The 11,897-nt window shown below is 34.6% G+C and overlaps 1 protein-coding gene across 2 annotated transcripts; it reads left to right on the plus strand.

Moving 5' to 3' along the window:
• Nucleotides 1-1,532: 1,532 nt before the first annotated feature.
• LOC133823346 (tubulin-folding cofactor B) lies at nucleotides 1,533-6,021 on the plus strand. 2 transcript variants are annotated; one of them, XR_009888257.1, is made up of 9 exons: nucleotides 1,533-2,003; nucleotides 3,037-3,211; nucleotides 3,293-3,444; nucleotides 3,540-3,658; nucleotides 4,206-4,267; nucleotides 4,458-4,499; nucleotides 4,605-4,738; nucleotides 4,864-4,971; nucleotides 5,237-5,289. XR_009888257.1 is itself a non-coding variant. In XM_062256030.1 (9 exons), exons 2-9 carry the CDS (start codon nucleotides 3,107-3,109, stop codon nucleotides 5,619-5,621), a joined length of 732 nt encoding a protein of 243 aa, XP_062112014.1. In that variant the 5' UTR covers nucleotides 1,536-2,003; nucleotides 3,037-3,106; the 3' UTR covers nucleotides 5,622-6,021. The 2 variants fall into 2 exon arrangements, 1 of the variants encoding a protein (XP_062112014.1); XM_062256030.1 differs by lacking the exon at nucleotides 4,864-4,971 and adding an exon at nucleotides 5,574-6,021 and having other exon boundaries at nucleotides 1,536-2,003; nucleotides 5,237-5,306.
• Nucleotides 6,022-11,897: the final 5,876 nt, after the last annotated feature.

Here is an 11,897-nt window from a genome sequence, read left to right on the forward strand (position 1 = left end):
TCAATCCTCTATCGATGGCTTACCAACCTGGGTGCAAATTACCGTTTTACCCCTCATCAGTATTTTATCCTTAACCCCCACTAAGTTCCTTATAAATGATATTTCCGTGAACTTAATCACAGAAATGAGATCTCAATCATTTAACATTTTGAACAAAGCAATTAAGGATATAATCTTTTTACTTCTCATACAAAAGTTATAGATTTTATATCTATGAATAATACTCCCACTCAATTACACTACTAAATCTCCAAGATGTAAGTATGGGCTAGACCGTAGGGTAAGCTGGTAACGAACAAGTCAAATGATTTAAATAATATAATTAGCAGAATATTATCACTCGGAATTAAGATTGACTTAACATATGGTCAACGCTGTGACATTAATTAGATTCGATAACAACGATACTTATTTATCAATCAATAATCAATATCGATCCTAGTCCGATGTAACCAAATACATACGATCTTTTCTACTTGGTTAATGCCCTGGACAAGACATCATACCCCGAATGTGTAAGTAGACCATATCGTAGATTGCCTAATCAGTGAAAATCCAATGCACTGATCTAATCTTAGGACTCGTTCTTTTGAATATATAATTACAACTATAATCCACTGTGATCTAGTCACTATAATTGTAATTATCCATATGTTCGGGATTTTATAAATGTTTGTATTTTCAATACTCATGTAATAAAACAAGCAAGCAACACGGTTGTCAAACTAAATGATTTATACTACTTTTATTGACAATATGAAATCGTGTTACATGTCCGTCATTATTTTATAAAGACATAAAACCCAATAATATTTGCATCAAAACATAAAGTTTGAGGACCAATTCACCAAAAAAAAGTTTGGAGACCAACTTGCCGAAACATGTAAAATTTAAGTACCTGCTATACAAATAAGCCTAAAAAAATATCAAAATATTAAATAAATAATAGAGCCAACTAGAAGGTTACGTTATCTAGTTTATAGGAACAGTCATGACACTATACTTTCTTTTCCTTTCTATTTTTCGTTCCTAATCTTTCATTTTGAGACAAAAAAAGCCATGTGAAAAGTTCTCTCTCTCTGGGCTGATTTTATCTTATTTTTATTTTGTAATCTGATTTTGATTCTGTACCTTAAGTTAATGTTTATTAAAAATTTTGTTTCCTCTCTTCCTCTCCATGTTGTCAATGTTTTGTCTCCCTTTACCTCTCTCTTGAACAGTACATTTCGCCATCTCACCAAGGAAGTTTACCATATGATATTTTATCAATAAAAAGTTTTGTTTATGTATAGAAATATTCATAACTTACCATTTTTTTTAACGCGGAGACAAAGTATAAAAGATAAACAAAACATGTGTTAACGATGTGACACTTTATAATCATTCAGTGATAGTTTATAATACTTATTAAATTTAAATATGTAAGATCCTATATTAAATACAACGACACACTTAGCAATTCTCCAACACTAAATATCAGGTTCTATTTACTAATATGCATAAATGATCACCAAACCAGCCCATTACCGTACGGGCAGCTTGGAATATCTCTCAAATGGAAGCCAATTTCACATGTGCAGATGCAGATGATGCAACATTTAGGAAGGAAAAAAAATTGTGATTTCCTTATGGTGTAGATTTTGCATTAAGAGTTGTTGCTATTTAGTCACTTTACTAATATATAACAGTTCAAAAATATTTTCATGTCTTTTCTCAGGTCATTATTTTCCTTTTTGTGAGTTAAGAGCTAAAAATTGTCATATACTAATTCCAAAAAGACTGTTTGGTTGGAAGGAGAGGAAAGGAAAGGAATAAGGAAGTTTATTCAACTAAAATCTGAAAGTTGGGTGGAGTTCGAATTCCATTCCACTCTTTATTTCTCCTTGACATATTTGCCCCTTTGTTTTGTTTTCGCTGTTCAGTCTTTGTTCCCGTCTAAGGTAATTCTCACCCATAGCCGTTCCTCTTCGTCGACGTCGAGATTTCGTTACAGACTTCACGTTGTAAGTTTCTCTCTCTCTCTCTCTCTCTCTCTCTCCCATTGCCATTTCTTTCCCGTGGGTCTCTCTCTCATGGCCATTACTGATCTAGTCTGTCATCCTTTCTATGCTTTTGTCGTACAGGAATTAAAAATGCATTCAAATCATATTTAGACGATTAGATGTAATTTTGAATCTTAAATAAGAACAAGTTCTCCCCCGTTTCTATGAGTGGACTAAAAAAATACCTAACTAGTGTAACAACAGCTTTGATTCCTTGTTCTTTTCTATTACTGGGTATATATATTTTTGTATATATTCTTGATGATATTTAAGTACGGGGTTTATGTTTTTGTGTATTTATTTGGTTAATCTTATATAATGCAAACCATGTGTTTGTATAAATGCCTCAATGAGTTAACTTTGTTAAATTAAATTGGGACTTTCAACTCAAATACAATGTGTGTTGCTGCTTGTTCTTTTTGATATCATTAAAAACAGGTACAATCTGCTACTTTGATTGTACTTGTCGTTTAGTCCATTTTAGTTTCAACGGTGAACTTCTCATATGAATTTTTTGTGTGCTGAAAATGGGTTCATGACGGAGACAAGACTGGTTTTCTAATATGGTTGCTAGTTGGTTCAAATTTAGACAGATTTTTATGAGCATATACATGCAAAGATTTTTATGAGAAATCCACCTGGAGTGGAATTGTATAGTGACTGAAATATTTCAAAACAAATTACTACTATATATGGTGACAGCATTTTAGTCCTTGAAGAATTTTTGTTCTATTCACGTTCAAAACAATTAAAATTTAATTTAATTTCATGTGATATTAAAATAATTATTTTGTAAAATGTTAACCAAAAATTTAATTTATGGCAATAGTACTTGATCTTTCCTAACTTAATTACCAATTCAATTTTTGCTAATGTTAATATATTTAATCATGGATATCTAGGTCTTTTTAATAAATAGTGTATTATGGAGCATAAAATATTAGTTACCATTCTAAAATTATGATCAGCAAATTCCTTCTATTTTGGGGAACAGAAAGGCTCCTCTTTGCGGGGCAACACAAGTAAATATAAAAGCAAGCAAAGTGACAAACAGCAGAGCAGTAATGGCGTCTATGTTACAGAAGATAGAGGGAGACAACTCAGTTCTTCTGCGTGTCACTCATGCAAACCTCAAGAGTTTCAACGCTGACGTTCATTTCTCCCTTCAGGTAGTCAACTCAATACTCCCCCTTAACACCATTCTTTTCTATTTCAATTTCGTTTTTTAATCAATGTTTTTTCTATATCAGATGACAGTGGAGGGTGTCAAAGAGAAGCTATGGCATAAATGTGGGACTTCGGTAACTTCAATGGCATTGGAGCTTTACGATGATAGCAACTCCAAAATTTCTAATTTATCCGATGATTCAAGGCCTCTTGGATTTTACTCCCCTTTTGATGGGTTAGTCTGTTTGTTATATATACTTATATATATATTATATATAAATAATAGATTTGAATAATTTCCAAAATGAGTTTTGGGTTTGGTGGTGAAAGGTATCGGATTCATGTGATAGATCAGGACCCTTCGTCGGTTACATCCGGTGGGTGGCTTGAGGACACTTCACTTGTTGAAAAGTACACTATTTCAGATGAAGCTTACAAAAAACGCGATGGTAAATTTCCCTGGAAATAATGTTCAGTTTTAACTTAATGGGTATAAAAGATTTTGAATAGTTGTTGTTGAAAGTGGTATTGTTAATTTTGATCAAGTAGCATCGAATTCATTGAGTTAAATAAAGTAAAGTTTTGTAGGATTGTGAAATAGATATTGAAGAAGAAATATCAGCTTTCCTGCAAATGCATGGAGTTTTTTATAAATAAGTTTCATTTTCACTTCAAGATATTTTTAATGAATGTTGTCTTTCAACTTTGAAATTTTTAAGTTGATCTAAGTTGCATCGTATTGATTGCCTTAAAAGAGGGGAAAACTAAAAGAGGTGGGTGGTCTCTTGTGTGATTGAAAGGATAGATGTTGATGAATAAAATATCAGCCCATGTAGTTTTATGAATAAATTATATTTTTAGTTTGAGATTTTATGTTTCCACGAATGTCATCTGGGATTTTATTTACTTCAATTTGCTTATTGCAATTTTGTTTTGGGTGTTTTAGGGGATTTTATTTTCAATTTGCTCATTGCAATTTTGTTTTGGGTGTTTCAGGCACTTTCAGAAAATTTAAGGAAAAGATGGTATCGCAAAACCCATCAGCATTTGAGGCAAAAGTAAGCCTTTGATGTATTGTGTTTTGTGTTAGAAAGCTGTTCTTATTACTTAATAGTGTTTGCTGATGTTGAACTTTGTAAGTTGAGGCTTTTGCTAACTGTGGCAAAATGGAATAAAATGCTTAGATGTCTACTGGTCTACTGGAAGGAATCTAGCTTGATTATTTTGTTTACCGAAATTTATTTACAGATAACAGATAGTTACATGGAAGAACTCTGTGCAAATATCAAGGTTAGCAGCCTGTGTATTTATTGCATTCCCTGTCTTTTTTTTCCCTAATGTGAACGATAGTTGTGACTTGTCCTGACATTTATTATTAAATTTGAGTATATAAAGGTAGGAGATAGATGCCAAGTTGACCCAGGGGCAAAAAGAGGTGTTGTTAAATTTGTTGGCCGAGCAGAATCTCTGGCACCTGGTTTCTGGGTTGGAATCAAATATGATGAACCATTAGGAAAACATGATGGCATGTGAGTAAGCTCTTACATTTTTTTTGTTTCTGGAAAACCTTTACGGTGTTTAGTGCTACAAATTACCTTCCGAGTCTTTTTGTGCTGTGTCATCAGTTATTGTAAGAATTCTTTTTTTTTTTCAGTGTTTTGCCAAGAGAGTGATTATTTTGCATGATAAAATATATGAAGCTCGGGAATTATAGCTTTATTGGCCATGAATCTTCTAAACCCTCGATCTACTTTATTACATGGTAGGGTATAGTATTTCAGGTTGATCAATCTGTGGTTCCTTGTTTTTTATGAACCCATATATGTAAATTGTTACCCGAATCACGACTCATTATTATTTCCAAGTCACGGTTTTTGGTTTTGCTATGTTATGCAAGAGTGAATGAATTTACTATTGCTTGCGGGAGGCATTTAAAATTTTAAAATTACATCCCTTTGCTTTGTAGATTGTTATGTTGTCTTGTGCATGAAAATTAATTGAAATTCTTTTATTCATTCATGTACTAGGGTGAAAGGAACACGTTACTTTCAATGCCCTCCGCTTCAGGGTGCAATGGTTAGGCCAGACAAAGTAAAGGTTTGTATTCTGCTTAAATAATTGTTTGACTATCCTAATTACATTAAACATCAAATGAAACATTTTCTTGCAGTTTATTTATTTATTCAGCTCATTGATATTGCATTTTTGTATTCAAATCTTCTCATATGCATTTTTACATGTTTCCTTCGTCATTTACAGAACTCACATAATGCCATTCTTGCTATTCAGTTTCTGTCTGTTTACATTATCTGCATATTTGTTTCATTTCGGATTTTAATGAATTACAAATTTATCATATTTTAGGTTGGTGACTTCCCCGAGCGAGATCCCTTCGAGGAGGAGGAAATTTGAGCGGCAGTACCTTCTGGGAGTAATGGTACAATGTTTCTTCATTTACTTCTACAGCTGATATGCTTTCTTCCGGGAGAGGGATTGGTCTATTTCTTTTATCTCTTTTTCTTCTGGTTTGGGGATTTAATGATTATTGAGAATTGTGTTAATATTGGCAATGTGGGTTCCCGTCTCAATATACTGTACCTTTTACTTTGTCAGTGAAGTCTATGAAGTAGATATTATGCCGTATTATTTATACTTGTCAAGCATAGTTGGGATGTCTGTTTCATCCTTCTGATTCCAATCACGAGTAAAATATTCTGGTTAAGAAGATTCTTCTTTTGTTATCTCAAACTAACTACAAGTTTAGTTTCAGGGTTTCATAATTTCATTATGTGATAATGCAAAAGTTTCATGATGTCGTTGACAATTTGACTATGGCTAAAATAAGTCACAGTTATTACTTCCAAGTATAGAACTAGTTCGGTCATGGTTGATAATACTTGGTACTAATCTATAAAACCAAGTTAAATTACAACACAGTAAATACTGTTATTTCAGCTGGAGCATACTACTTTTCTCAACTAGTAATACGAGTTAGTATTAGTAATAACCATAAATCTAAACCAAATTTATTTACTATATAATTAATATTGTTACTATGAGGTTGTTGTGAAAATTTGATAATGCAAGTTTACATATCGTTTATAAGTAATAAAATTGAAGTAAAAAAATTGAAGTAAAGTATCGTACGAAGATTGAATATTAATTACGAATGAATTAATTTCTTAGTTCTCTTTGGTTAATAAAACTTTGATTGAAAAATAATGCAATAAAAAGAGTAAAAACAATTAATATTAATAACTGAAATTAAAAGAACAAATATTGAAGAATTTAATTAATGGATGAAAAATGCAATTTCATCATTTATCCATTCTATATCTTATTAACATAATTTTTACTATTCCATCTTCCTATCGTGATAGTGGATCAAGAAGGGTAATCTATATTCTTACTAGGACATATAGATTTCAATTATATGTAAACTTTTTACATCTATGTGATAAATTAAACATAAAATAGACATTAAGCAAAACAATTCTAAATCTACACAAACCATACAGGTACTCTCCTCTAATATCGAAATTCATGTTTATTCATCTGTAGCATATTTAACTATCACTTCTCGAATTTTGAATTAAAATCATAAATCATGTAAATGGTGATCAAGCACTCTCAAGCATTAAGCAAAAATTGAATAAATCACAATATAGAAGAAGAATTCATAGAAATTGCATTAAATCATTAAAGAGTTTCAAAAGACTCCATTACAAACCCTAGAAAGTAAATCAGTTCATAACTGAAACAATAATAATATCCATTAAACTAATTAAAAGCATTAAAATTCAGAAAGTAAAAGAAAGAGGAAGAAAAACTCTGTAGGATCTCCAATTGTCGTCTCCTCCAATCTCCAATCTCTTTTATGACTTTAACACTGTCTCCTCTCTTCTAAAATTCCTGTAAATGGTGTTTAAATATCAGCCCTAGCGATTTGTGATGAAAAGAGCATTTTACCCTCATTTAAATGCCAACTTACGATTCTCGTACGGACACAAGTGTCGCAACTCAGAAACAAGCATTGCGATGCCTCTGTGATACGCCCTAAATGTTGTAGCTTCTGACTTCGATTGTGTTGTGACTCTGCCTTCAAGCGTCTTAGCTTAAAAATGGTGGAACTTCTTCAGCACCGCGGCACACACATCAACGTCGTGACTCCTGTGACTCCAAAATTCTGGGCTTCTTGACTTCAGCTAGGCTGTGACTCAAATTATTTTTTCTCATAAAATTGACTTCTTTTGCTCCCGAAATGAAATTTGAGTAGCCCACACCTCACCTGAAATTTCCAAAATTGCATTTGCGTCAAACTTGGTATTTTAATACTCATATACAAACTTTTCTCCTCAATCCACTCCATTTTCGTAATTAAATGCTCATCTGCAAATAAACATAAAATCAAAGCATAATACCGCACAAAAGCAACATAATCAACTAAATCATAACCTAAAACACACTGTAAAACGATACTAAAATCAACCCAATGAACTCCCCCAAACTTGACCTTTACTCGCCCTTGAGTAAAGACTCTAAACGTAAATTATTAACTCCCAAACACGACTTCTACTAAGCGGTAGTTGTAGTGTAGATGAGCAGTCGATTCCACAAGGAGGTAACTAAGAACAAAAGTATTAGTAGAAAAATAAACACAAAAGATTAGTACAAAGTGATGGAAATGGAGATTTGAGATTTTTTTGTTGTCTTTTTGATGGAATGATAAAATGAGACAAGTGAAATAAAAAATAAGATGTAATCAAGAGTTGAAAAGTAGATAGGTTTCACGAATCATCCATATGTTTGTTTAGTTACTTAGTTACTTGATTTACAAAACTACACAAGTAAATAGTTTATATCCCAACATTTACTTGGAAAATCTAACATTAAAGTCCATATTCTTTTCTAACAAAAATCCATTTGAGTTATAAAGTTCTTTACTTCAGGAGCACAATGTTAATCTTATGAAAAATCTAAAAATGGCAAAATACCCAAGGGCAATCATGTAATAGAAGATTAGACATAAAATTATGTATTAATATTACTTTTACTAATTAGAAACACGCAGAAAGAACATGACTAATCCTATATATATTATTAGCACAAGTAAATAAAGATAACAAAATAAAGATGAAATTGAAAGAACATAAACAACTCAAATGCATTATATTAAGAACATAGTAAATCAAAGTAGCAAAATAACATCACTAGCATATGGAATCATCCCTAACATTCCTAGTAAGATTAGGCCATTATGCTAATCATTCTCACAAAATTCTCAGAAGAAAGTATGAGAAGAAAGTGAGTAGAAATTTTGCTATAGTTTCTTTACTCTCAAAATTACATATTGTTATCCCCGTTTCTTCCAAGATGTACGGATCCACACTCTAAGTCTATGGGCCGCCTTCCAGGGAGTTAAGGCCCAGATCGGGCCTAGTAGACGAAGAGAAAATGAATCTTGGCAGCCCAAGTATCGGCAAGGCCCAAAGGGCATCCGGGAGTGTAAGTCGAGACCATCGCCGGAGTAGGTTGCATAAACCTAGGACCGCGTGCCGGGATGTCTCCCGAGATGCAGTAAAGAGGTCGCGACTCCCAAGTCCGAGATTGGGTCGAGATCACTGTGGATGAACCCGGGTCCTGGTAAATGAACCGGGACCCTAGTAAACGAAGAGGGATGTTGGTAAACGGACCTGGATCGGTTGACCGAGTTTGGCGTGCTAAAGTACCCCCAACACTAACATCATCCCAAGAAGCGTGGAGTTGTGTCCCCACAAATAACCTGCAGAGGAGGATACCTCGGGAATGAACGTCGTTGGTTCAGAACTGCGCCGCCACTCCACTAGCAGATCTTGTCCCCCAAATCCTCCTCGTAGCCCATAACACCCAGACTGAAGCACCTGTTTGTCGCGAGTCTTATAATGCGATCATGTTTAGGCTGGCCCAATGGGCCATGGTTAATATATGTTTTATATTTCAATCCTTTGTATTGAGCCTCCATCAGATAGCAAATAATATTTACACCCTTATTGGGCCCGGATTATCCTGGCCCAAGCCCAGTGCACTCACTTGCCTATAAATATGAATAGTGGTGCATTGAGGAGGGGATCCAGACTTTCTCTTGTAATCAATTACTCTGCTCAAACTTGCAGAAAACTCCATTGTCAAAAGCTCTCTAAGCTCTAATACAACTGACTCATGGACTAAGGCTCATTAACGCCCCAACCACGTAAAAACATTGGTTGCATTTTCTAAATCCTTTCTTTTTAAGCTCTCTTATCTTTTATAATTCTAGTTTCCGAAAAATTCAGTAAGCACATACCAAATAGCTAAAATAAGCCCATATTTATAGTCTCAAAATGGGTTAAAATATAATTTAAATTAAATTTAGGGTTTACAAAAGATAACTAAAATATTAATAATAAAATTTGATTATAAAAATCATTATTATTATTATTATGATTGCTATATTGCTATTGTTTTTGTTGTGCTCTCTTGTGCAGGTAAACGTGTGGGGCTTGGAGTGCTGCAAAGGAACACACGCAGCTCGAGGCACACACAACAGCTACTGTAGGTGGTTGGCAGGCATCAGGTGGCAGGCGCAGTTGTAGGTGGCAAGGTAAAAATGGCGCCACGTAGGCGCTGACTAGGCGCATTCGCACGTGTGGCGTGATACGGTTGGAGGGTTGGGCTGACGGGGCACTGACAAGGTAGAGGAGGAAGGGCCACATGGCGTGCTAGGGAGAGGGAGAAGGCAGCGGGCCTGGTTTTGAATTGGGCATTTTGATTCCAAAAATGCCACTTTTTCACTCCTTTTTTCAGCTTTACGTATTTCTTTCTTTTTCTTTTTGCTAGTGCCAAAAAAATATTTTAATTCTTGAAGATTAAACGCAAATTAAATTAAAATTAGTATTTTCATTTATAAAATACATTTCAATAATTCCCTAAAAATATTAATCAAAACTTAAATTATTTTAAACTTTAAAACTAATAAAATGACATTTTTGAGCACTAATCAATAAAGCTAAATAACAACCTACACAACCTAACACACCCACACATGAATCAAGTCAACAATACTTGAGTTGTAATGCCCCAAATTTGGTAATAAGACTTAGTGTCTTGATTAGCGTGCCAGGATGACAATAATTGATTTAATTGTATTATTATGTGATAAATTGTGATATATGGGCATTAATACTTAATTACTTGAGTTATAATATAATGTGAATATATATGAATTTTTAGGTGAGTTAAATATGCATGTGGGCCCGTTCGTTTAATGTGGGCATATTTGTAATTTTTGACCCGTTGAGGGTATATATTTGTGTGTGTGTTATGTTTGTGATATGACTGAGACCACAGTATTATGGAGACATATTTGAGATGTGTGGTCTGAGGCGGTCCTAGGGAGCGGATTAGCGGAATAGCCACAATGGGGTAAGATACCCAGCTCGGGGTGAGCCTAGGGGTATTTCGGGAACCTAGCATGTATTTGGGATTTACCAGGTAACAGGTAGCTATTTAGCGATTATTTGGGTATGCTGGGATTAATTGGGAATTTATAGGAATACTTGAGGAGTTAGCGGGAATGTGAAAAATGACAAGATTGCCCTTGGAGGCATTAAGTGGCTAAGGGTTAACCTAGGAATATTTTAGTCATTTTAAAGCTAAAGATAAACTTGGGTAGGCTATAGACACCAGTTGGACACTTACGAAAAAAGAAGAAAAAATAAGAAAAAAAGGGAAAGCATTGATTTCTCAGTCCTCACACATCTCTCTCTCTCTCTCTCTCTCTCTCTCTCCCCCTTAGGTTGTTTATTTTTCTTTCTGAATCTCTAGTGGAAAAATGGCTTGTGAATTGAAGGGAATTGAAGGTTGGAAGCGGTTAACAACAACTGAGGGTTGGATTCGTTGTTGAGGTAAGGTTATCTCTGTGTTTCTTTTGGTAAATTTCTGCTTAGATTGAAGTTTAACTAAGTCTTAGTCTTAGGTTGAGTTTGATTTGAATTGGGGGATTTGGCTAGTTTTCTAAGATGTTTGTACTGCATTAAGTGTAGCAAAATTATTGAGGGACTTAATTCTAGCCTTAGAGCATGTTTGGACTGATTTTTAGGGAGTTTAGAAATATGAAAAGTTGGAAAAAACTGGGTTCGCAGGCTCGAGTCGCGACCTTGTTCTTCAGGTGCCGTGGCCCGCATGAACCCAAAGGGCCTTGGGATTCTCTGAAACCATCCAGGCGCCATGGCGCAGGCTAAGGCGTACGACGACCCGCGTCCCCTAGGAGAGAGCCTTGGGGCTCTTTTACTTGTAGCACGCTGCAACTCAAATTAAGGGGAATGGCCAAAACAGGGTTTTAAGCTCGGGAACTCAAATTTTAGGGCTCAGGGAGGATTATACTGCTCAGTTTAGTAGAATTCGAGGTCCCGTTGGCTAGAATATTATTCCGAAGTTTTTAGTTAGTTCAGGGTTTGATGGATAATTATTATTATTGCGTTGTGACTAGGTTTTACCGCTAAGGCTCGAGTTTAGGGGATCGTGCTCGGGATCGCACTATACGGTTAGCTCGGGACTCAGGTAAGAAAACTGTTTGTGCCCGTAGAGCAGGGCATGGCCCAATTATCTGTGTTTAGTGTTATGCATGAATGCTTATAATTGTTATGCCATGTTTGTGTGATTATGACTAAT

The sequence above is a fragment of the Humulus lupulus genome, chromosome 3 (genome assembly GCF_963169125.1).
Source record: "Humulus lupulus chromosome 3, drHumLupu1.1, whole genome shotgun sequence".
In the NCBI taxonomy this organism is placed as follows: Eukaryota; Viridiplantae; Streptophyta; class Magnoliopsida; order Rosales; family Cannabaceae; genus Humulus; species Humulus lupulus.